The 25,345-nt window shown below is 45.7% G+C and overlaps 1 protein-coding gene across 4 annotated transcripts; it reads right to left on the reverse strand.

The window, feature by feature from the left end:
- Positions 1-270: 270 nt before the first annotated feature.
- LOC141520661 (phenazine biosynthesis-like domain-containing protein) lies at positions 271-25,117 on the reverse strand. Of its 4 annotated transcripts, XM_074232376.1 has the most exons (11): positions 25,004-25,117; positions 17,866-17,965; positions 17,212-17,310; positions 15,270-15,379; positions 15,150-15,179; positions 14,580-14,668; positions 13,780-13,958; positions 10,321-10,383; positions 1,084-1,193; positions 964-993; positions 271-481 (listed from the first exon to the last, which is right to left on the reverse strand). In XM_074232376.1, exons 1-11 carry the CDS (start codon positions 25,085-25,087, stop codon positions 389-391), a joined length of 987 nt encoding a protein of 328 aa, XP_074088477.1. In that variant the 5' UTR covers positions 25,088-25,117; the 3' UTR covers positions 271-388. The 4 variants fall into 4 exon arrangements, with proteins under 4 accessions (XP_074088477.1, XP_074088479.1, XP_074088480.1 ...); XM_074232379.1 differs by lacking the exons at positions 271-481; positions 964-993; positions 1,084-1,193 and adding exons at positions 3,226-3,312; positions 3,704-3,803 and having other exon boundaries at positions 25,004-25,112; XM_074232378.1 differs by lacking the exons at positions 964-993; positions 1,084-1,193 and having other exon boundaries at positions 282-481; positions 25,004-25,113.
- Positions 25,118-25,345: the final 228 nt, after the last annotated feature.

Raw genomic sequence — 25,345 nt, forward strand, 5'->3', positions numbered from 1 at the left:
ACTAAAATGTGCTGATATTATTAGAAATTTGTTTGTAGCAATGAATCATGCCCACTTCTCACAAATCATGGGTCATTTAGGCAAAGTGCAAGGCAAGAACAGAGGCCTGCAGGAAGCAGCCTGGGATATGTGACAAATGATTACTTATGATTATGTCAACAAATTCATGAACTTCCCAGAAATGAACCACTCCCCCAAAATACAGCCCTGGTCCCCAGAAAAGGCTAAAGAAAATGAAATGAAACAAAAACCTAGGAGGAATGTTTGTAGCATGCTAGATGTATCCCTAGGGAGAAGTGACAAAGAGGTCAGAAATAAGGATGAGAAGGCAAGAAGAAGCTGAGATCAGTGCCCAGGCAGGGAAATTCATGCAGGGAAGCCTCCAGGTCTAATTTCCATAAGAATCATGGATCCAAACAAGGACCTTCTTGGTGTCTAGAGAATAACTGATGTCCTGAACCTGGACGTTTCCTAGTGCCACCTGGGGAAGAGAGTTGAGGCAAAAGGCTTCTCAGGACAGAGTCACTGGTCACCCCAGGAGACCATGGGACCAGTAACACTGGGGACAAGGACCACCAAGATCCTTTTGTGCTATGTCCTGCTCACACTGCTAACTTGGTTCACTCTTGAACTTGTTACAGGGACTCTTCAGCTTTTTTGTTTTTTTATTTTTGAAAGGCAATGAGGTTAAGTGTCCTGACCAAGGTTACACTGCTAGGTAATTATTAACTGTCTGAGGCCGAATTTGACCTCATGTCCTCCAGACTCCAGGCTTTATCCATTGTGCCACCTGGCTGCCCCTGCTATACCTTTTTCAGACCCTTTGAACAGTCTGTTGAAGTCTACAGACCCCATCTCAGAGTTCAGCCTGACCAAGATTCTATCAACCCTTTCCAAATCTGGGCATAACTAACGATAAGCAATTCTCATCCTGTGAGCTCATAGTCTGAGTTGAGAACCAACCTTGATTAAATCCTGGACTTCTTTAACATCCTAGATTAAAAAACAAAAATAAAACCCACTTAAAACATGTTGGATACATGTGGCACACAAATAATGACAATAGCCAACTTGATGGCCAACCTTGGGATGAGTGAGATAAAGAGGCAGGTCCATGATGATCCCATCAGCTGCCTGTCTGGCCTTCAGCTCCCCACTTAGAGTTACAAAAGTTACAGTTTGATTCACATTTTCTGCCAAAATAAAATAGTATTTGTAATTGTCAAAGAATCAGAATATGAGGGGGAAAACCCTCTGATCTTTTGTCTTTATTGCATTTGCAGCTGGTTGTCGCCCTAGGCAGCTGAGGGTTCCGTGGAGAGAGAGAGAGCTGGGCCTGGAGTCAGGAGGCTTGATGTCACATCCTTCCTCAGATATTTACCAGCTGTGTGTCCCTGGGCAAGTCTGCCTACCTCAGTTTCCACAAGGTGATTGTGAGGATTAAATGAGACAATTATTTAAAGACAGATCACTGGCCCTGGAGCCAGGAGGACCTGAGTTCAAATATGATTTCAGATACGTAATAATTACCTAGCTGTGTGACTGTGAGCAAGTAAGTCACTTAACCCCACTGCATTGCATAAATTAAAAAAATAATAAAGAGCTCAATACAGTTTATGACTAGCTCTGACTCCTTTTGTTCACCAATGTGCTTTTCTGTTTCTTCTCTGTCTTTGCTCATATTTTCCCTTCCGCTTGGAGTGTTCTTTCTCTCCTCCTCCCAGGCTCCACCTAATCCCTACTCATTTATTAAGCCTAAGTTTCTTCATGGAAACATACCTACCTTTTCCAAATTCCCAAAACTCTTTATCTGCAACTACAGCACTGTAGGACTTAGTTATGAAAGAAACCTTATAGCTAGTTCATCTGGTCAATCCCTCATTTCACAAGTAAGGAAACTGAGGCTCAGATAAGTTTAGTGATGATATCATCATCATCAATCATTGCAATTAGAATATATAGGTCTTTAGAACAAGGACTAGAAACTTTAAAGATTTATAATGTTTGCAAAGTATCTTACAACTATTATCTCATTTGATCCTCTCTCCCCAATCCTGTTGTAGCATTTCAGCTGTCTTCAACTTTTTTTTTAAGTTTTTGCAGGCAAAGGGGTTAAGTGACTTTCCCAAGGCCACACAGCTAGCTAACTATTAAGTGTCTGAGGCCAGATTTGAACTCAGGTACTCCTGACGCCAGGGCTGGTGCTCTATCCACTGCGCCCCCTAGCCACCCCTGTCTTTAACTTTTCATGACCCCATTTAGGGTTTTCTTGGCAAAGATACTGGAGTGGGTTTGCATTTTCATTTTACACATAAGGAAAATGAGGAAAGCAGGTTAAGTGACTTGCCCAGGGTCACACAGCTGCTATGTCTCTTAAGGCTGGATTTAAATTCCAGAAAAAGAGTCAGCCTGACTCCAGGACTGACTCTGTATACATAACAGCCCTAGAAACCCTAGGAGATAAAAGCTATTGGCTCTATTTGACAACAAACTAAGGAACAGAGAGGTTAGATGACATGGCTCAGGATCACCCGGCCCAAAGTTGCACGAAGTGGGATATGAGCTCAGGTCTTCCTGAATCCAAGTCCAGGCCTCGGCTGTTTAGACTTCTCCACAGCCTCCTCAAAAGCCTTCTTGAATTTTCCCATTCCACCTTGTGCTTTAAAGAGTCCAGTATTTGACAGTTCCAGGAGCCACCTGCTGATGCTTCTTTGCTTTTACTCTGTGTACTTGTCTCTCCCTAAGAATGGGGATTGTTTTCTCCTTTGTATTTGCATCTCCAGGGTCCAGCTCAGAGCCTGGCCCAAAGCAGGCACTTTGACACAATTAAATTCTTAATTGAACCTCAGGTGGCTCAAGGGAAGTCCAATCTCCGTGTTCTTGGCAGAACCTGAGCTTCCCATCCTGAGGGACCTCAATAAATATCAGTTAGAGGAATGAATGAAGAAGCATCAGGGGGAGCGGCTAGGTGGCACAGTGGATAGAGCACTGGCCCTGGAGTCAGGAATACCTGGGTTCAAATCCGGTCTCAGACATTTAATAATTACCTAGCTGTGTGGCCTTGGGCAAGCCACTTAACCCTGTTTGCCTTGCAAAAAAAAAAAAAAAAAAGAAGAAGAAGCATCAGGGTAATTTGTTCTTAATCTAAGCTCCTTTGTTGTTTCTAGGGGCTGATAACTAGCTTTTAAAAAGATAAGAATGAGGACACATTACTTATTTTGTGAAATAACAAGGCCGAAGAAGCCAAAGTAGCATGACCACAGAGGGGGACCTCAGTTGCTGGCGTGAACCACCTTAGTCCAAAGCGGGAACCTGCATAGAAAAGGAAAGACAAAGTTAGTGATTCAGTAAACTCTACTCAAAATAGTCTCACTTGCTTGGGCTGCTGTTTTCTAAAGATTTTCCCAAGATGCATTTGGGGCAGGAAAATGGTTGTAAAGGAGGAATAAATGCTAAGACAAATGCTTGAAGATTGTCCATCATTTACAACTTAAGAAAGCCATAGTACATATGAGGCTGAGTCTTTCATGGCCCAGAGGAACATTTAGGACCCTTGACAAATTTATCAGCATGATTCCATAGAAGATAAACTTAAAGGGAAGTCCTCCATTTCTAAAATTCAATATTCACAAAAAACCAAAAACCAATATCTCTTCCATTTGCAAGGTCCTCTAAAAGGTTAAGGAAGTAAAAACTTGCTCACTTTGGGTAAAGCTGTCCGTCGGCTGTAGTTTCCGGATAAAAGCTGTTTCAGAATGATTCATTTCTCTTGCGATTTTCTGGTGCATTTCTCCATCCAAATCCTAAATGGTGGGTAGGGAGGGAAGGAGAGGGGAGTGCAGAAAACACTTATCAGCCTTCTTCAGTATCAGGTAATACCACACATTAATAGAGAAATGGAGAATCGGGGAAATTATATAGATTTTTTAATTTTTTAATCTGGTATCAGATGCAATAGCAGATTGGTATCTGCACTGTGGTTAGGAAAGAGCACACTTCAAGAGTTTTGATCCATTGGAACCTTGAAAGATTATGTGATGGTGGGACAGCTAGGTGTGGAGTGGATAGAGCATCCCCTCGGAGTCAGGAAGACCTGAGTTCAAATCCAGCCTCAGCTTTAATAATTGCTAGTTGCATGACCTTGGGCAAGTCATTTAACCCCACTGACTTTTTTGTTGTTGTTTTTGCAAAGCAGATAGTGGATAAAACACTAGCCCTGGAGTCAGGAGGACCCAAATTCAAATCTGTTTTCAGACATTTAATCATTACCTAGCTGTGTGATCTTGGGCAACTCCATTGCCTTTCAAAAACAACAACAAAAAAAGTTTGAAAGTAAAGATTAAGCTGCCCCAGGTCCAGTGCCTGAAAATCATGCTGGTTGTAGGCTGTTGAGCCTGGGGAGGGGGGTAAGGGTGGGGAAGTGAAGCCCCAAGTGCCTGCTTGACCCAGCATAGCCTTGGATGAAAAGTAGCTTTTAATAGGTTGCTTTTAGAAGTAAATGGGGTGGGGCAGCTAGGTGGTGCAGTGGATAGAGCACTAGCCTTGGAGTCAGGAGTACCTGGGTTCAAATCCGACCTCAGTCACTTAATAATTACCTAGCTGTGTGGCCTTCGGCAAGCCACTTAACGCCCTTGCCTTGCAAAAAAACCTAAAAAAAAAAGTAAATGTGGTGATCAATCAAATTGTGGTATATAATTGTGAAGGAATAATATTGTGGTATAAGAAATGATGAGTCGTATGGTTTCAGCAAAACTTGGCCAGACTTACATGAAATGATACAAAATGAAATGGGTATAACCAGGAGAACACTGTACACTGTGACAGCAATATTGTACAATGATCAGATGTGAATGACTTAGGCAGTTTATGACAAGCAAAAAACAAATGCTAAAAAATATGTTTATATGTAATTGGAAAAACAAAATATCATAAAATATTATCCCTACTTTTTTTGGAGATTTCATAACTCCCCATTCCAAGTTAAATAACAAGAAAATGATAACTTATCCCTATTAGAGTACACTGAGGCCTAAAGACTAAGTGGCATCATTAAGTCACAGGGAAGACTATGTGGTACATGCTGCGTAGGGACTTTGAAGGAAAATTCAGGTATGAGGACAAGGTCTCTTTCATTAAGAATTTACAGTCTCATTGGAGAGATAAGACATAGACATAGACATTAATTAATCCGTCCATTAATTAACAAGGGTTTATTACATGCTATTTATTCTATGACAAGGTTTTGATAGACGTTTCTTTACCCTATACCCTAAGACTGTTCTGTAGTAGCACACCAGCCCCTTTGGGAATTCAACATCATTGGCCAACACCCCCTCTTCTTCAGTCACTCACTGGTCAGTAGCTGCTTCCCCACTGCCTACAAACACATTCAACTCTACCCCATTCTTAAAAAGCCTTCAACCAACCCAAACAAATATTGTTCTCTACCTCTCTTCCCTTATGTCCACTTCCTTACTGCTAACTCACTTTTCACCCTCATGCAATCTGTCTCCTAAAACCTGAGTAAATGTTAACCCTGTAAAGTAAATAAGAGGTACATGAGGTGATGGGGGGGGGTTATAATAGTCAAGAAGAGAATTAAATTTTGAAAGCTAAGGGTCTCTTAAGAAATATGTGGCACCTACTCTGGGCCAAACACTGAAGAAGCCAAATGATTTCTGTCCTTAAGAAGCCATCAGAGGGGGTGACTAGGTGGCGCAATGGATAGAGCACTGGCCCTGGAGTCAGGAGGACCTGAGGTTAAATGTGACCTCAGACACTTAATAATAATTATTATTACCCAGCCATGTGGCCTTGGGCAAATCACTTAACCCTTGCTAAAATCTAAAAAAAAAAAAGCAGCAGCCATCAGGGAAAAAATTATAAATTTATATGTTATATGTTAGTATAAAATACACACACACACACATTCAAAGCAGTTATCCCCAGTCAGTACAATCACTATGTGAGAACCCCTGGTGCCCAGCACCCCAGCATGGGGACTCCATGACCTCTTAAGCTTCCTTCTAAGTCTGTGACCTCTGAAGCACTTGATAAATGCTTTTTCTAATGGAATCTTCCTCTGAAGCAATGGATAGAAACTGTGACCAACAACTGAGTCAAGTCTCAAAGGACAAAAGCAAGGGGATGTTTGTTCTCCTAGGCTCCCATTTTGTGATGTCCCTGAGACCATCACCATAGGATGGAGGAATGGTCTAAGTCAAAGCTGCTTTACTAAAGCAGGAAAGTTTTAAAATGCTCCCATCTGGTGGCAGTTTGGAAATACAACAGCTCTTCTCTAACCCTATGGGATGTGGGTGGTCCTACCCTCTTAGATGTGAACGAAGAAAGGTAACATGGTTTTTTTTTTTTTTAGATGGAATGGTTGTTTGGAACTCTCCTCACAGTTAGGACTTAATTCTAGATAGTCCTACATTATTTTCTCAGTTTGTTGTGTTAAATCTAGTCTTCCCAGTGAAATCATTAATCCTTATGTATGATAGTCTTGTTTGTATGCCCCATGTTATCTGCTGTATCATAGGTATTCAATAAATATTTGTTAGGGACAGCTGGTTTTGACCACGAAGCATCAGGAGGTAGCTTGGGATTTATGAGCTAGATTCCCTTTTGTAGGGCTCATGCCTTAAACCCAAATAATTCAGGCCCTTATTGAGTGGCTAACAACAGATACCAGGTCATGCCCTACTCGATCCTTGTTTGGGCCTTGATGGGCTCAGAGTGCATGTTAACTAGAAACTGTTTCTGTTTTGGCCAGAAACCCTGAGGGTCTTTGCCTCCCAGAATGGCCCAGAGGCCAATCTATGCTTCATTTCTTAGCTATCCATAATTACTAAATGGGTGTTGCCTCAGTCATTGTGAGACCTGATAAAGACCTTGGCCCAGAAAGCTCGAGATCTCCCATTGCATCCAGGGCCATCTCCAGTCTACCAGATCCATATCTGGCCCCAGGCCCCAGATGGTTCTGAAGAAGAAAGTGAGACTGGTGACTTTGCACAGCCATCCTCTTAAATCCAATTCACTTGCAAGTTATGGCATCACCTCCCCAATGTTGTGATCGTCCTTGAGAAGGAAGGACAAACAACCAACATTAGGAATAACTCAGGGGCTCAGTGGCTAGACCCCTGGGCCTACTATTAGAGAACTTGGGATCAAATTTGAACTCAGACTCTTACTAGCTATGGGAACTTGGATGAGTCGGTTTACCTCTGAGTCAGGAAGCTAGGTGGCTCAGTGCCTTCAAGCACTGGGAGCGGAGTCTGGAAGACCTGAGTTCAAATCCAACCTAAAGTACATACTAGCTGTTTTGCCTTGGGGCAAGTCTCTTAAGTCCTGTTTGTCAGCACAGGCTTAGAGTCAGAAAACCCTGACTTCAAATCTGACCTCCCTGGGTAAGCCATTTAACCTCTTGTTTGTCTTAATCTGCTGGAGAAGGAAATTACAAACAAGTTAGTATCTTGGCCAGGACATCTCCATAGATGGTAAGGTCCAAAGGGTCGTGAAGGGATATGGCCCAATCACTAATATTTGTTAATCAAGTCTTAAAGGGTTTCACCATAATTTTAATGGTTAAAATGATAATTTGTACCTTCTTCTTGCATGTTCTGTTAGCTTTATTCCAGCTTTATTTAGTTGGAACATTCTGTTAAGTGTTCTGAAAACCTTCACCCACTTTGCTTCCAAAAGTCATTCTTTCATTCAACTCACATTTACTGTATGTTCAATATGACCCTTACGTGAGTGCTTTCAAGAACATTAGAATCTAATGGGAGCGGCTAGGTGGCGCCGTGGATAGAGCACGGGCCCTGGAGTCAGGAAGACCTGGGTTCAAATCCAGCCTCGGACACCTGATAATGACCCAGCTCTGTGGCCTTGGGCAAGCCACTTAAACCCCCTTGCCTTGCAAAATCCTTTAAAAAAAAAAGAATCTAATGGAAGTATTTTTTTCAGTTTCGATGAAATGCCTTCTATAAGCTTAGCATTATGTCGGCCCTGGATGCGAAAGGATCAAAAAGGTCCAAGAGTCAAGCCAATATGTATCCACAAGTATCACATACGTTCATCGATTGATTTGGCTGGGGAGGGGGCCGAGCCTGGGGTCCAGCTCGGGATTCCCGGCAGAGGAAGGGGGGGGGGGGTCTGCCGGGAGAGACGGACCAAGGCGGCGGCTTTCCCGGGGTCGGACTCCGGGCTGTCCGGGACCCCGGCCTTTCCCCGTGCTGGCCCCGGGGCCCTCCTCTCCCTAGTCGGGCTCCCTTCGCGGTCCGTGCCGGGGGTCCCAGGCCAGGCCTTCGCCCGGGGGTCGCGAGCTCCACTGTAACCCCGGCCACGCTGTGCCCGGCCGCGGCCTCTCCGGGACGTTCGCTTTCCACCACTTTCCGGAGCCCGGAGCGCAACGGGAGACTCCGTGCGTCCTGAACAGGAGAAAACTACATTTCCCGTGAACCAACGGGGCACGAAACCCTCGCGCTGGATTGGAGAAGGCCGAGACCTCGATGTCCCAGAGGGCGCTGCGGCGGGAAGCGGGTCTCCGATAGGTGGAGAGTTCTCGCGAGCGGCTCTGATTGGCCAGGACAGCGGCCAGGGGGCCGTGGTGCCGGGGAGCCACTGGCCGGGCCTCCCGCTGCCGCCGCCCCCGCCGCACCGCGAGCGCTCCTGGAGGCCCGCCGGATGCACTGCGCCTGCGCCTGCGCCCGCGGGGGGGAGGGGCGGCCTGCCGGAGCGGGTCCCAGGCGCTCCCGCCGCAGAGCCCGCGCGGCCCGGGCCCGGCTTCCCGCCCCGGCCCTGCCCCCCCCGGACCCCCCCCCGGCCCTGCCCCCCGCGTCGGGGAGACCCTCCTCTTGACCGGCCCCTCCCGCCGGGCCGGGCCGCGGGGCCCAGTCCTGCCCCCCGAGCCACACGCAGCCTGAGCCCCGACACGCAGCTCCCGCACGCTCTCCCGCTCCCACGTTCACGCGTGATTTCGGGAGCCACGCGGAAACAGCTTTTATTCTGTCGGGGCTGCGGCGGGCCCACGCCTCGGGGCACGCAGCCCCGTGCCCGCTCATGCTGGCTTTCAGCTTTAGCGACTCCCCAAGGCACCAGAAGCGATGGAAGCCTTGGCACGGTGACTCAGATGCTCAGAGTCCCTTCCAGAACCAGGGCTGCTTGGCCCGTGATGTCAAGCCTTCCGCCGTCCCGCAGGGAAACCTTCAGTTCTCCTCCACGCCGGGAACACTGAAAAGCTACAGAGAAGCTCAAGTCAAGGCGTGGCCCACTCTTCAGTTGGCTAGTCATTGGCAGGATGGCACAGAGTCCCGACCTCCGCTGGCATGGACCCCCCTGACAGCCTGGTGGAGTCTGTGGACGCTGCCTGAGAACAGTCTTTCACGATGAAAATGCGGCATACAACAAATATTTCTTTCCCTTCCAAGTTCACAGACTCCCTTGACATGTCCCTTCACCCTCTGGGAGCTGACCAGGTCAAGAAGAGCAGAGCACTTCAATCATCTCGTCCTCCTTCCTCATCACACCTCTCCCTTCTCACAAACAGAAGACGCTGCACTTGGGCCTTTCATAGCCAGCTCGGTGGCACAGTGGATGGAGGACTGGCCCGGGAGTCCGGAGGACCCGAGTTCAAATTTGACCTCAGACACACACAAAAATTTCCTAGCTCTGTAACACCTTGGGCCTCACTTAACTCCATTGCCTTGCAAAAACAAAAAAAAAACTTAATATGTTCTTATTTTGTTTACTAATAATGATAATGGTTATCTAGCACTTTCTACTATGCCAAGCACTTTGCCTTTAATATCTCATTTGATCCTCACAACTGAGTAGGAAGCAGGTATCATTATTTATCTCCATTCAAAGTGACTTGCCCAAGGGTCACACACCTGGTAAGAGTCAGACTAGATTTGAACTCAATTTACTAATTCAGAGTCCCAGGCTACCTGTATTATAATTTCCTCATGGATAGGCCCTGTCTCATCTTGTCCTTCAGAACAAGGCCTGGTGCTTACAACAAATGCAATGAGCGATTCTGATTACTGATGGAGCCAAAGTGATAGATAACTAAACAAAGAATTTACTGAAAATTAGAACTAGATATCCTTTAGGTAGATGTTAATATTCTAGACCCCTGGGTCTAGTGAAAGTCAGAGAAATTCTAAGAGAAGAGGGGGAACTAGGTGGTCAGTGGATAGAGCACCAGTCATGGAGTCAGGAGGATCCACAATCAAATTCAAACTCAGACACTTAATACTTACCATTGCCTGGCAAAAACAAAAGAAAGGGGTAAAAAAAAAAAAGAAGTCTTCTTACCCCACATTTCCTTCTTCCCCAGCTGCTGGGACCAGTAGCTACTGAGAACAGCATGGGCAGATCCTGGACAGAAACAGAGAGAGCAACATGACAGTGGTAAAGAGGGCAGCTGGCCATCCACAGTACATGTGTCCACAGGCTCCGATGTGAAGGCCCTTCTCCCAGGAGGAAACTTTAGATGCCACAAAAGCGTATCCTGCCCCTGACCCATCCCAGAGTCAGCAGGGAGCAGTGGATGCTTTTGTTTGCTGAATAATTATAACACATTTGAATTTAATACTCATATATAAATGAATGAATGAATGAATGACTGTAATGCACTACAAAACAATGGGACTGGATGAACCAAAAATTTTAAGATTTTGCAAGGGCAGACGACATGGACCCATTCTCCCAAACGGGGACCCAAGAATTCTTCAGAACTCCCAGTCTGGCCTCTGCCCAGTCAAATTTTGGGACAGACATAATAAGTGACATGGTATTCGCAATCCTGTCTCTCCCAGTGTCAGTTTTCACTTAATCTAAACCATTCTGCCCCAGTTGCCAAAGTGAAACTGCACAAACACAAGCCTTGCCAGGCCACCCTATGGCACAAGACCCCAGGAGCTCCCTATTGCCCAGGACAGGAAGAGCCTGGACCTGGGATTTCCGTGTTCTTAGGGAGCTGCTGATGCAAGTGAGCAACTTCTCTGCAACCAGAGAGTGAGCTAGAGCAGGGAAAGGTGAAGGGATCTGGTCAGCTGGGGGGTCCTGGCTTGCAGTCCAGAACCCTAGGCTTTAGAGCACGCGGCCTTCACAACCTCTGGGACAGAACCTTATTCTACTATTAGCATTTAAAGCTCTGGGCCTGGTTCACCTAGCCAGGCTGACTGCACATGGCAGCTCTCCATCCAAGCTGGCCTAGTGACCGTTTCCTATTCCAGACCTTCCATCTCCTGCTCTCTCTGGTCCTTGTCCCCGCTGCCCTGGGGCTGTGGGCCCTCTGGGGACATCTGCTAGTCTGGATGCTGGTCAGATGGCTAGGGACAGAGAGCTTGGGATGAGGTGGGGTCTACACTCCCCTCAGGCTACATAGCCATCATCCCCTCACTCTACAGTTGGGCCAAACTGGCCTTGTCGCTGCTCCCCACATGAGCACCCATCTCCCATCTCCATGGTTTGAACTGATGGTTCCCCCTGCCTGGAGCCCCCTCAATCCCATCCCCCTGCTTCTGAAAGCTCAGCTCTGGGGTCTGGGTTCTGGGTGAGACTTTTCCTGATCCTCTCCCTTCCCCAAGCTTTGAAGGCCTTTCTGCCCTCAATCACTGTACATTTACTTTGCATGTATCTTTTATATAGGTTTTTGTATATAGGTATGTATGTCCATGAATACATATCTATACACACACATACGTATGTGTTGTGTCCCTCAATGTAATGTAAGTTCCACAAGACTGTTCCTTTCTGGGTCTCCAGCACCCGGCAGAAGGTCCACCAGATGGGAAGTGTCTAGAAATGCCCATTTACTGACACTCCCTCTGTGACCTTGTATGAGTTGTAGAACTTGCCTCAGTTTACCCATCTGTAAATGCAGGAGATGAAATGGCTGCTGTCTGGGAGAACTTTCAATTCTAGACGACCCTACAATCACTTCTCTGAAGGATCAATTAAAAGGGAAAATGTTTTTTAATTTTTTATTCATTTAAGGCAATGGGGTTAAGTGACTTCCCCAAGGTCACAAAGTTGGGCAATTAATATCTGAGGCCGAATTTTAACTCAGGTCCTCCTGACTCTAGGGCCAGTACTCTTTCTGGTACACTACCTAGCCACCCATGAAAGGGAAGATTTGTAAGTATTTGGAGACAGAGACTTCTCCAGGGAGAAGCAGGGAAGGCTTGCTGCCACAAATAAGCTCCCTTTGACTCTCTTGTGGAATGAAGGCCCTTCAGCCAGCTCTGCAGCTTCACCAGGGAGGGAGGGCTTGCTGGGGGATGGTTTTGTTGTTACCCTGAGTATTCTCCTGAGTCCTTCTAACCCTTACTGCTGAGTTCCACCTTTTGGAGGAAATGTGGGTTTTATGTGTATATTTTCTGGGGAAGTAGACTGGGGTCCTGCCTCTGGCCAGACCCTGGCCACCTGCCAGTGGCCTCTGGTTCCCCGCACAGTTCCTGCTGCTGGCCTGCCCTGAGCCAGGGTCCAGCTGGTCCCTCCCTTGCCTCTCCAGCTTCCTCAGTCATAGCTTCACATCCATCTGCTGCAAAGCCCAAAAGTCACTGCCTGGCTTCTGGAGCATGAGAGAGGACTCCCGAGGCCCCTCTGGGTCTCCACTGGAGGAGCAGGGGCAGGAGCAGGAGCAGGAGGGACTTGCCGAACGACTTGGTCCAACCTGCCCATTTTACATAGGAGAACACCAGATCTGGAGAGGGGAAACAATTCACTTCAACTCAATAAGCATTTCTTAATGCTGACATCTACTGGGAGTAGATAAGACAAGACAAAAATAATGTAAGAGACTAATTTTGGGAGAGAGATAGGATTCATGGGAGAGAATCAGGAAAGGGCCCTAAGCCAGGGAGGCTGGAGGCTGAGTATTGACCAATGATGAGGTCTGGAGCAGGGGCATTCAAAGGGCAGGCTGAACATCTGGGCAACAAAAAGTCAGCATTTGACAGAGGAAAGGATGCAACGGGAACAACTGGTCACCAGCCTAGAAGACTGATCTGGGAAGGCGTGGCACTAGGGTAATAGGGAGGCATCAAAGCTTCTTGAGAGGCAATCTGCCTTGGGCAGGCCAGTTCACAAGTATGTGGAGGACGGATCAGAGCAGGGAGGGATCAGGTTCTGAGTCTCAGACCGGATCTGCCAGAGCCCAGGATGCTCTTCAAGTGGGCAGGAGAAAACTGAGAGGGGCCCCTAGTGCCCCAGTTCTCTGCCCCTCCCATTGGCACCTTCAAGCCAACAATCACGATCAAATTCTTACTAGTTGCTCCAAGGAGCAAAATCTGTCACGGAGTCCAGTGGATTTCCAGCAGGATGAAGATTGAATTGCCACCTACTGTGGGCAGAACAAAGTGGGCGCATTCTTAGGGAAGGACCAGAAAGAATTCTGGGGCCAATTGGGGTTATGTGGGTCCGAATTTGCAGAAAGAAGTTCTGATGAGAATGCTTTTATCTGGGGCATAAATGACTTGCATGGGGCCTACTGGGACATCAAAAGCAACATGTGCCCTGAGATGTTGGCCTGGGGCTGCTCTGACCTTCCCATGTCACCCCAGGCCAGTTTTCGCCTTCATGGACCACCTCAAGGCATCTCTGGTCTTCCCAGGTCACCTCAGGGCCACTGGCCATTCTGGATAGGCTCAAGTTCACTCTGGCCTTCCTGCGCCCCCAGTATTTATCACAGTCATGGAGGGGGCATCACTTGACTGGTTAATAAGGGTGCTCTCCCTACTGACCACCCACCTCCACACCCAAACTCACCTGTCACAGGGTCTTCTGCCACACCAAGCCAGGGAGCAAAGTATCTGGAGTAGAAGTCATAACCATGAGGCTTCCCACTTCCCTCTCCCTTCAGGGTGAGCATGAGTCCCTTCACTTTCCCTGAATTTTCCACCTCTGTCATATTCCGTGTGTTGACCTCCAGGCTCTCTAGGAAGGACCTTGTAGAAGGATAGAGAAGTATTGTCATACATTTCCTAGCCTGTGCCAACCCCTCCTCCTATTATCACTTCTGACCAGGGTCCCACACCTCCCTCCTTGCTGTAGCCCCTATCAGCAAGAGGCCAAAGAGAAGGGCCCAACGACACCCAGTCTCTCCTGAATCGAGAGCTTCCAGGGGGCAAAGTCTCACTGCAGGACCACAAAGAGGCAAAGGCCAAGGAAAAATCTCTAGAAACCAGGCATCCAAACTGTGCTGACGTTAGAAATGTGCTTGTGGCAATGAATCATGCCCACTTCTCACAAATCATGGGTCACGTAGGCAAAAGACAAGGCAAGGACAGAGGCCAGCGGGAAGCAGTCCAGGACACATGACCAAAGATTACTTATGTTCATGACACCAAATTCAAGAACTTCCTGGAAATGAGGCACTCCCCCAAAATACAGCCCTGGTCCCCAGAAAAGGCAAAAAAAACACCCCCAAAAACCTCAGAGGAACCTTTGTAGCATGCTAGGTGTATCCTTAGGAAGAAGTAATGAAGAAATCAGGATGAGAAGACATAGAGGGGCATGAGATCAATGCCTGGGCAGGGAGATTCATGCAGGGAAGCCTACAAGTCTACCTTCCATAAGAATCATTGATCCGAACAAGGAGATTCTTGGTGTCTGGAGAATAATGGATGTCCTGAACCTGGACGTTTCCTAGTGCCACCTGGAGAACAGAATTGAGGCAAAAGGCTTCTCAGGACAGAGTCACTGGTCACCCCAGGAGCCCATGGGACCAGTAACACTGGGGACAAGGACCACCAAGATCCTTTTGTGCTATGTCCTGCTCACACTGCTAACTTGGTTCACTCTTGAACTTGGTACAGGGACTCTTCAGCTTTGTTTTTTTTTTTTTTTGAAAGGCAATGAGGTTAAGTGTCCTGACCAAGGTTACATTGCTAGGTAATTATTAACTGTCTGAGGCCGAATTTGACCTCATGTCCTCCTGACTCCAGGCTTTATCCATTGCACCACCTGGCTGCCCCCGCTATACCTTTTTCAGACCCTTTGAACAGTCTGTTGAAGTCTACAGACCCCATCTCAGAGTTCAGACTGACCAAGATTCTGTCAACCCTTTCCAAATCTGCGCTTAACCAATGATAAGCAATTCTCATCCTGTGAGCTCATAGTCTGAGTTGAGAACCAACCTTGATTAAATCCTGGACTTCTTTAACATCCTAGATTAAAAAACAAAAATAAAACCCACTTAAAACATGTTGGATACATGTGGCACACAAATAATGACAATAGCCAACTTGATGGCCAACCTTGGGATGAGTGAGATAAAGAGGCAGGTCCATGATGATCCCATCAGCTGCCTGTCTGGCCTTCAGCTCCCCACTGAGAGTTTCAAAAGTTACAGTTTGATTCACATTTTCTGCCAAAATAAAATAGTATTTGTAATTGTCAAAGAATCAGAATATGAGGGGAAAAACCCTCTGATCTTTTGTCTTTATTGCATTTGCAGCTGGTTGTCTCCCTAGGCAGCTGAGGGTTCCGTGGAGAGAGAGAGAGCTGGGCCTGGAGTCAGGAGGCTTGATGTCACATCCTTCCTCAGAAATTTACCAGCTGTGTGTCCCTGGGCAAGTCTTCCTACCTCAGTTTCCACAAGGTGATTGTGAGGATTAAATGAGACAATTATTTAAAGACAGATCACTGGCCCTGGAGCCAGGAGGACCTGAGTTCAAATATGATTTCAGATACGTAATAATTACCTAGCTGTGTGACTGTGAGCAAGTAAGTCACTTAACCCCACTGCATTGCATAAATTAAAAAAATAATAAAGAGCTCAATACAGTTTATGACTAGCTCTGACTCCTTTTGTTCACCAATGTGCTTTTCTGTTTCTTCTCTGTCTTTGCTCATATTTTCCCTTCCGCTTGGAGTGTTCTTTCTCTCCTCCTCCCAGGCTCCACCTAATCCCTACTCATTTATTAAGCCTAAGTTTCTTCATGGAAACATACCTACCTTTTCCAAATTCCCAAAACTCTTTATCTGCAACTACAGCACTGAAAGAAACCTTATAGCTAGTTCATCTGGTCAATCCCTCATTTCACAAGTAAGGAAACTGAGGCTCAGATAAGTTTAGTGATGATATCATCATCATCAATCATTGCAATTAGAATATATAGGTCTTTAGAACAAGGACTAGAAACTTTAAAGATTTATAATGTTTGCAAAGTATCTTACAACTATTATCTCATTTGATCCTCTCTCCCCAATCCTGTTGTAGCATTTCAGCTGTCTTCAACTTTTTTTTAAGTTTTTGCAGGCAAAAGGGTTAAGTGGCTTTCCCAAGGCCACACAGCTAGCTAACTATTAAGTGTCTGAGGCCAGATTTGAACTCAGGTACTCCTGACGCCAGGGCTGGTGCTCTATCCACTGTGCCCCCTAGCCACCCCTGTCTTTAACTTTTCATGACCCCATTTAGGGTTTTCTTGGCAAAGATACTGGAGTGGGTTTGCATTTTCATTTTACACATAAGGAAAATGAGGAAAGCAGGTTAAGTGACTTGCCCAGGGTCACACAGCTGCTACGTCTCTTAAGGCTGGATTTAAATTCCAGAAAAAGAGTCAGCCTGACTCCAGGACTGACTCTGTATACATAACAGCCCTAGAAACCCTAGGAGATAAAAGCTATTGGCTCTATTTGACAACAAACTAAGGAACAGAGAGGTTAGATGACATGGCTCAGGATCACCCGGCCCAAAGTTGCACGAAGTGGGATATGAACTCAGGTCTTCCTGAATCCAAGTCCAGGCCTGGGCTGTTTTGACTTCTCCACAGCCTCCTCAAAAGCCTTCTTGAATTTTCCCATTCCACCTTGTGCTTTAAAGAGTCCAGTATTTGACAGTTCCAGGAGCCACCTGCTGATGCTTCTTTGCTTTTACTCTGTGTACTTGTCTCTCCCTAAGAATGGGGATTGTTTTCTCCTTTGTATTTGCATCTCCAGGGTCCAGCTCAGAGCCTGGCCCAAAGCAGGCACTTTGACACAATTAAATTCTTAATTGAACCTCAGGTGGCTCAAGGGAAGTCCAATCTCCGTGTTCTTGGCAGAACCTGAGCTTCCCATCCTGAGGGACCCCAATAAATATCAGTTAGAGGAATGAATGAAGGAGCATCAGGGTAATTTGTTCTTAATCTAAGTTCCTTTGCTGTTTCTAGGGGCTGATAAATAGCTTTTAAAAAGATAAGAATGAGGACGCATTACTTATTTTGTGAAATAATATGGCCGAAGAAGCCAAAGTAGCATGACCACAGAGGGGGACCTCAGTTGCTGGCGTGAACCACCTTAGTCCAAAGCGGGAACCTGCATAGAAAAGGAAAGACAAAGTTAGTGATTCAGTAAACTCTACTCAAAATAGTCTCACTTGCTTGGGCTGCTGTTTTCTAAAGATTTTCCCAAGATGCATTTGGGGCAGGAAAATGGTTGTAAAGGAGGAAAAAATGCTAAGACAAACACTGGAAGATTGTCCATCATTTAGAGCTTAAGAAAGCCATAGTACATATGAGGCTGAGTCTTTCATGGCCTAGAGGAGCATTTAGGACCCATGACAAATTTATCAGCATGATTCCATAGAAGATAAACTTTTTTTTTTTTAGGTTTTGCAAAGGCAAATGCGGTTAAGTGGCTTGCCCAAGGCCACACAGCTAGGTAATTATTAAGTGTCTGAGCCTGAATTTGAACCCAGGTACTCCTGACTCCAGGGCCAGTTCTTTATCTACTACCTAGCTGCCCCCATAGAAGATCAACTTAAAGGGAAGTCTTCCATTTCTAAAATCAATATTCACAAAAAAACAAAAATCAATTTCTCTTGCATTTGCAAGGTCCTCTAAAAGGTTAAGGAGGTAAAAACTTGCTCACTTTGGGTAAAGCTGTCCGTCGGCTGTAGTTTCCGGATAAAAGCTGTTTCAGAATGATTCATTTCTCTTGCGATTTTCTGGTACATTTCTTCATCCAAATCCTAAATGGTGGGTAGGGAGGGAGGGAGAGGGGAGTGCAGAAAACACTTGTCAACCTTCCTCAATATCAGGTAATACCACACATTAATAGAGAAATGGAGAATTGGGGAAATTATATAGATTTTTTAATTTTTAAATCTGGTATCAAATGCGATAGCAGATTGGAATCTGTACTGTGGTTAGGAAAGAGCACACTTCAAAAGAGTTTTGATCCATTGAAGCCTTGAAAGGGTGGGGCAGCTAGTTGGTGCAATGGATAAAGCAAACCGCTGGAGTCAAGAGGACCTGAGTTCAAATCTAGTCTCAGACTTCATAATTAACTGCCTCACTGTGTGACCTTAGGCAAGTCACATAACCCCATTGCCTTAAATTTGAAAAAAATTAAATTAAAAAAATTCACATGTACAACAATACTTATGTAAAAAAAAATTTAAAATAACTTCAAAAAAGAAAAGTAAACTGCCTCAGGTCCAGTATCTGAAGATCATGCTGGTTGTACGCAGTTGAGCCTGTGGGGTAGGGGTGAAGCACCAAGTGACCTGTTTGAACCAGTATAGCCTGGATCAAAGGCAACTTTTAATAGGTTGCTTTTAGAAGTAAATGGGGTGATCAATTAAGGGATACCTGAACAAATTATGGTATATGACTTTGATGGAATAATATTGTAGTATAAGAAATGATGAGCCAGATAGTTTCAGAAAAACTTGACCAGACTTTACCTAGGAGAACACTGTACACAGTAACAGCAGCATTATACAATGATCAACTGTGAATGACCTAACGATTCTCAGTAATTCAATAATCCTAGGCATTTTATTACAAGGGAAAAGCAAATGCTGAAAATTATTTTTACATGGAATTGGAAAAAATAAAATATCATAAAAGTAAAAAGAAATTACCATTTTGTAAAAATTGCCTGGCTAAAAGATAAAAGAGATTAGCAGTTAATGAATGAGGGAGATAAGTATAACTGGCAAGGAAAGGACACAGGAATTGGGGCTTGAGCCAGTTAGTGTTAGAAAGATAAAGGGCTGAGAAAGCAATTTAACCTCCTTCTGGAAACTGAGTCTGCCAGAAGGAGTGAGACAGTAGCTCCAGGACTTACATGAGCTACATAAAGACAAGGATTCTGAATCATGACCATGAGGTATAAAGGAAATGTTTGAGAGATGAACTTGAACTTGGATCTTCTGTCTCTAGTCTAATTCAGGTTTCATTCCTCTGTGCTAGCTCATATCCAAGAGGAAAGTTGGAAAAGACCAATTGATTATCTCTTGTCTTTAGACAATTCCATATTTAAAGTACCTAGGGCAGACTGTCTCTACTTTTCTGGAGTCTTCATAATTCCCCTTTCCAAGTTAAATAACAAGAAAATAATAATTATCCTTATTAGGGCAGACTGAGGCCTAAAGACTAAATGGCTTCATTAAGTCACAGGGAGGACTATGTGGTACATGCTGTATAGGGACTTTGAAGGAAAATTCAGGTATGAGGACAAGGTCCTTTTCATTAATAATTTACAATCACATTGGAGAGATAAGCCATAGACATTAATTAATCCATCCGTTAATTAATAATGGTTTATTATGTGCTATTTATTCTATAACAAAGTTTTAATAGCAGATGTTTCTTTACCCCCCCATACCCTAAGAGCGTTCTGAATAACCTAGCTGTGTGACCTTGGGCAAGTCACTTAATACCCCCCCCAAAAAAAGAATGTTCTGTAACAGCATGCTGCCCCCTTTGGGAATTCACCATCACTAGCCAACACCCCTCTTCTCCAGTCACTCACTGGTCAGTAGCTGGTTCCCCACTGCCAACAAACATATTCAGCTCTACCCCATTCTTAAAAAATTTTCAACCAACCCAGTCAAATATTGTCCTCTACCTCTCTTCCCTTATCTCCACTTCCTTACTGCTAACTCACTTTTCACCCTTATGCAATCTGTCTCCTAAAACCTGAGTAAATGTTGGCTCTTCAAGGAAAATAAAGAGATAAATGGGGTCAAGGTGGGGATAAGGGTGATGTGGAGGGCAGTTATGATGGTCAAGAAGAGAATTAAATTTTGAAAGCTAAGGATCCCTTAAGAGATGTAAGTTAGCCACCTACAATGGGGAAAGCAAAGAAGCCAAATGATTTCTGTCCTTAAGAAATCATCAGGGAAAAAATTATAAATTCATATGTTAGCATAAAAGATACACAAATACACACATGCAAATATATAAACTCAAAGAAAAAGAGATGTTGCATGAGAATCAGTCATTCAAAGCAGTTATCCCCAGTCATTACAATCCTCATGTGAAAACCCACAGTGTCCAGCACCAGTGGATTTGGTGTCAGAGGACCTGGGGATTCTACGATCTCTCCAAGTCTGTGATCTGAGAAGCACTTGATAAATGCTTTTTCTAATGGAATCTTCTAAAGCAATGGATAGAGAATGTGACCAACAACTGAGACAAGTCTCAAGGGACAACAGCAAGGGGATGTTTGTTCTCTTAGGCTCCCATTGGTGATTATTGGTGATTCTGAGACCATCACCATAGGATGGAGGCATGGTCCAAGTCAAAGCTGTTCCGCCAAGGCAGGAAAGTTTTAAAATGCCCCCATTTGGTGGCATTTTGGAAATACAATATCTGTTCTCTAACCCTATGGGATGTGAGTGGTCCTACCCTCTTAGATGTGAATGAAGTAAAGTAACATGGTTGTTTGAAATGATATGGTTGTTTGGAATTCTCTCCACAGTTAGCACTTAATTCTGGATAGTCCTGCATTATGTTCTTATTGTTTGTTATGTTAAATCTAGTCTTCCAGGGGCGGCTAGGTGGCTTAGTGGATAAAGCACTGGCCCTGGAGTCAGGAGTACCTGGGTTCAAATCCGGTCTCAGACACTTAATAAAATTACCTAGCTGTGTGGCCTTGGGCAAGCCACTTAACCCCATTTGCCTTGCAACAAGCTTAAAAAAAATATCTAAATCTAGTCTTCCCAGTCAAATCATTAACTCCTTATATATGATAGTCTTGTTTGTATGCCCCATGATATTTGATGTATCATAGGTAGGTATTCAATAAATATTTGTTAGGGACAGCAGATTTTGATCACGAAGCATCAGGAGATAGCTTGGGATTTATAGCTTAGATTCCTTTCTTAGGGTCAGTGTCTTAAAACCCAAAGAATTCGGGGAGACTAGGTGGTGCAGTGGATAGAGCACTAGCCCTGGAGTCAGGGGAACCTGAGTTCAAATCCGGTCTGGTCTCAGACACTTAATAATGACCTAGCTGTGTGGCCTTGGGCAAGCCACTGAACCCCATTGCCTTGCCAAAACAAACAAAAAAAACCCCAAATAATTCACACTCTTATTGATTGGCTAACAACAGATACCAGGTCACCTCCTTCTTGATCACCTGATGGGCTCAGAGTGCATGTTAATTAGAAAGTGTTTCTGTTTTGGCCAGGAAACCTTGAGGGTCTTTGCCTCCCAGAATGATTTATTTGGGGGGGGGGGGGAACTAAGTAAAAGAGGCCAGTCAATGTTTCATTTCTTACCTATCCATAATCACTAAATGGGCATTGCCTCAGTCATTCTGAAACCTACTAAAGATCTTGGCCCAGAAAGCTCAAGATCTTCCACTGCATGCAGGGCCATCTCCAGTCTACCAGATCCATATCTGACCATGGACCTCAGATGGACCTGAAGAAGAAAGTGAGATGAGTGGCCTTGTACAGCCACCCTCTTAAATCCAATTCACTTGCAAGTTATGGCATCACCTCCCTGATCTTTCTTTAGAAGGAAGAACAAACAAATTACATTAGGGATAAATCAGTGGCTCAGTGGATAGAGCACTAGACCTACAGTTAGGGAGACCTGGGCTCAAATCTGGCCTCATGTGTAGAGCCAAAATGGTAGTGTGAGGACAGGAATTCCCAGAAACTCATTCCGAAAAACTCCAAAAGCTGTCAAATTATGACTGTAGTCAAAGTTTAGAGGGTCAGAGCCCACAGGAAAGACTAAGTGATACAATTTCCTAGTCCAAAATAACTTAGAAGATTTTCAGGAAAGGTCTTTTTCACTGGGATTGGGGTTGGAAAGAGCCACAGTGCAGTGCAGCTGGCCAGAGCAAACCTGCTCCAGTCTTGGAGGAACAGCCCAGGAGCACCTGGATCCATGGGGAAGGGGGCAGTTTCCAGTCCTATCAGCCCAGGGATCACTGGGGACAGCTTGAAGGGGCTGTGAAAGGACTCTGCAGCACCAGAATTAGCATGGAGTACTGGCCTCAGAGTAGAGCTCCAGTGAGAATCTGCAATGGGAATTGGTGGAGTCACCCAACACTTCCAGAGCTCCCAACCCACAGATGGTAAGGGGGTTGGGGGAGACTACAGAGGTCTCTGCTCTTCCTGGGGCAGGACTCTGATACTTTTCCCACACTCAGATCCAGATTGCAGTCTGGGGCTCCATACTACCATAGAGGAGCAGGGACACTCCTCAGAGCTCCAGGGCAGAGGTGAGGGCCTGTAGTCATCCACATACCAAAGTACAGGCAAGAGAGCAGTCAGAGTCTGTCATAAAACCTTGGAGGAATTATGGTCCCGGTGGGGTGTCCCCAAAATCCCCCAAAGCCTTAGAAGTGCTAAATCAGTCATAGGCTGAGGAAATGAGCAAAAAACAGAAAAAGAGGAATCTGATCATAGAAAATTACTTTGGCACCAAGGAGGATCAAAACATACACTCAGAAGATGACAAAGTCTAAACTTCTGTATCCAAAGCCTCTAAGAGAAATAGGAATTAGGCTCAGGCAACAAAAAAGCTCAAAAAAAAGACTTTGAAAAATGAGTAAGGGAGATAGAGGGAAAAGTAGAAAGAGAAATGAGAGTGATGCAGGAAAATCATGAAAACCAAGTCAGCAGCTTGCTGAAGGAGATGCAAAAAAAAAAATGCTGAAGAAAATAACACGTTAAAAACCAGTTTTAGGTCAAATGGAGAAAGTAACACAAAAGGCAAATGAGGAGAAGAATGCCTTAAAAAGCAGAATTGGCCAGCTGGAAAAGCTATTTTATCTCTGAAGAAAATGACTCCTTCAAATGTAGAATGAAGCTTAAAGGAAGCTGATGACTTTGTGAGAAATCAAGCAACAATAAAACAATACCAAAAGAATGAAAAATTAGAAGAAAATGTGAAATATCTCATTGGAAAAACAACTGACCTAGAAAACAGATCCAACAAAGATAATTTAAAAATTGTTGGGCTACCTGAAAGTCATGACCAGAAAGAGAGCCTAGACTTCATTTTTTCAAGAAATAATCCAGCAAAATTGCCTAAGATCCTAGAAACAGAGGGTAAAATAGAAACTGAGGGAATTCACCAATCATCTCCTGAAAGAGATCCTAAAGAAAAACTCCCAGGAATATCATAGTCAAATTCCAAAACTACCAAGTCAAAGAGAAAGTACTAAAAGCTGCCAGAAACAAACAATTCAGCTACTATGGATCTATAGCTAGGATTACATTAAGGGCTTGTAGGGTTTAGAATGTGATATTCCAGAAGGCAAAAGAGCTTAGTTTACAAACAAGATCAACTACCCAGCAAAAGTGAACATCCTCTTTCGGGGGAAAAGATGGACTTTTGATGAAACGGGACTTTCAGACTTTCCTGTTGAAATGACCAGAGCTGAACAGAAAGTTTGATCTCCAAGTACAGGACTCAGGTGAAGCACAGGGGAGGTAAATGAGAAGGATTAATTGTGAGGAATTTAATGATGTAGAACTGTGTATATTCCTGCATAGGAAGAAGATACTGAGAACTCATGTGGACCTTCTCATTTAAAAATATCTGACCTCTGATTCTTATTAGCTATGTGACTTGGGCAAGTCAATTAACTTCCATTTACTTAGTGGGCAGCTAGTTGGCTTGGGAGATTTGAGCACTGGGACTGGAGTCAGGACGTTTACCAGCTGAGTTCAAATCCAGCCTAAACTACATACTAGCTGAGTGTCCTTGGGCAAGTCACTTAACCTCTGTTTGCCTACTAGGTGGCTCAGTGGAATAGCTAGCCAGCCTAGTCCTAGAGTCAAGAAAGCCTGACTTCAAGTCTGACTTCCCTGGGCAAGTCATTTAACCTCTGTTTGCCTTAATCCACTAGAGAAAGAAATTAAAACGTCTCTAGCTAGTATCCTGGCCAGGACATCTCCGTAGATGGTATGGTCCAAAGGGTCATGGAGAGTTGGATGTGACCCAACAACTAAGATTTGTTAATCAAGTCATAATTTTAACGGTGAAAAATGACTCCTTTCTTCTTGCCTGCTCTGTTAGCTTTATTCCAGAGCTTTAGTTGGAACATTCTGTTAAATGTTCTGAAGACCTTCCTCCACTTTGCTTCCAGAGGTCATTCTTCCCTTCAGCAAATATATCGTCATTGAACTCCCGTTTACTATGTCTTCAATATGATCCAAACCTGAGTGTTTTCAAGAAACTTCCAATCTAACAGAAGTATTCCTTCCAGCTTCAAAGGGCATTTGGGAAATGCCTTCTATCGGCTTAGCGTTATGGCCCTGGATGTGAAAAGGTCAAAAGGGGAAACAACAGGTATAGAAAAAGTCACAGACACACACACACACACACAGACACACACACACAAAAAGAGTATTTGGCTGGGGAGGGGGCCGAGCCTGGGGTCCAGCTCGGGATTCCCGGCAGAGGAAGGATGGGGGGGGGGTCTGCCGGGAGAGACGGATCGCGGCGGCGGCGGCGGCTTTCCCGGGGTCGGACTCCGGGCTGTCCGGGACCCCGGCCTTTCCCCTGTGCCGGCCCCGGGGCCCTCCTCTCCCTAGTCGGGCTCCCTTCGCGGTCCGTGCCGGGGGTCCCAGGCCAGGCCTTCGCCCGGGGGTCGCGAGCTCCACTGTAAGCTGGGGGCGCCCCTGCCCTTGGCCCTGCCCCCCAGCATTCTTTAGCCCACGGGATCGAGCTGAGCCTCGGACCCTCAAAGTGGAGAAGGCGGAGACGCGTCCGGGGGGCCGCGGGGGGCCGCGGGGGGAGCCGGCACCTACGGCTTCCAGGAGGCAGACGGCGGCGGGGTTCCCCCGGAAGGCTTCCCGGCTGAAGGCGTCCACCACGAAGACGGGGAGCTGCATCCTGCGGCCGCGGCTTGGCCAGAGCCGACGTGCGAGCCGGGGCCGGGGCCGGGGGCCGGGGCCGGGGGCCGGGGGCCAGGAGCCGGGGCCGGGAGCCGGGGGCCGGGGGCCGGGGGCCAGGAGCCGGGCCAGGAGCCGGGCCAGGGGCCGGGGCCAGGGGCCGGGACAGGAGCCGGAACAGGGGCCGGGGCCGAGCGGGCGCGGAGGCGGCCCTGGTCCGGCCGGGGCCCGCGGCCTGTCGCCCTTGTTTCCCTCCAA

Source organism: Macrotis lagotis, chromosome 4, assembly GCF_037893015.1.
Source record: "Macrotis lagotis isolate mMagLag1 chromosome 4, bilby.v1.9.chrom.fasta, whole genome shotgun sequence".
Classification (NCBI taxonomy): Eukaryota; Metazoa; Chordata; class Mammalia; order Peramelemorphia; family Peramelidae; genus Macrotis; species Macrotis lagotis.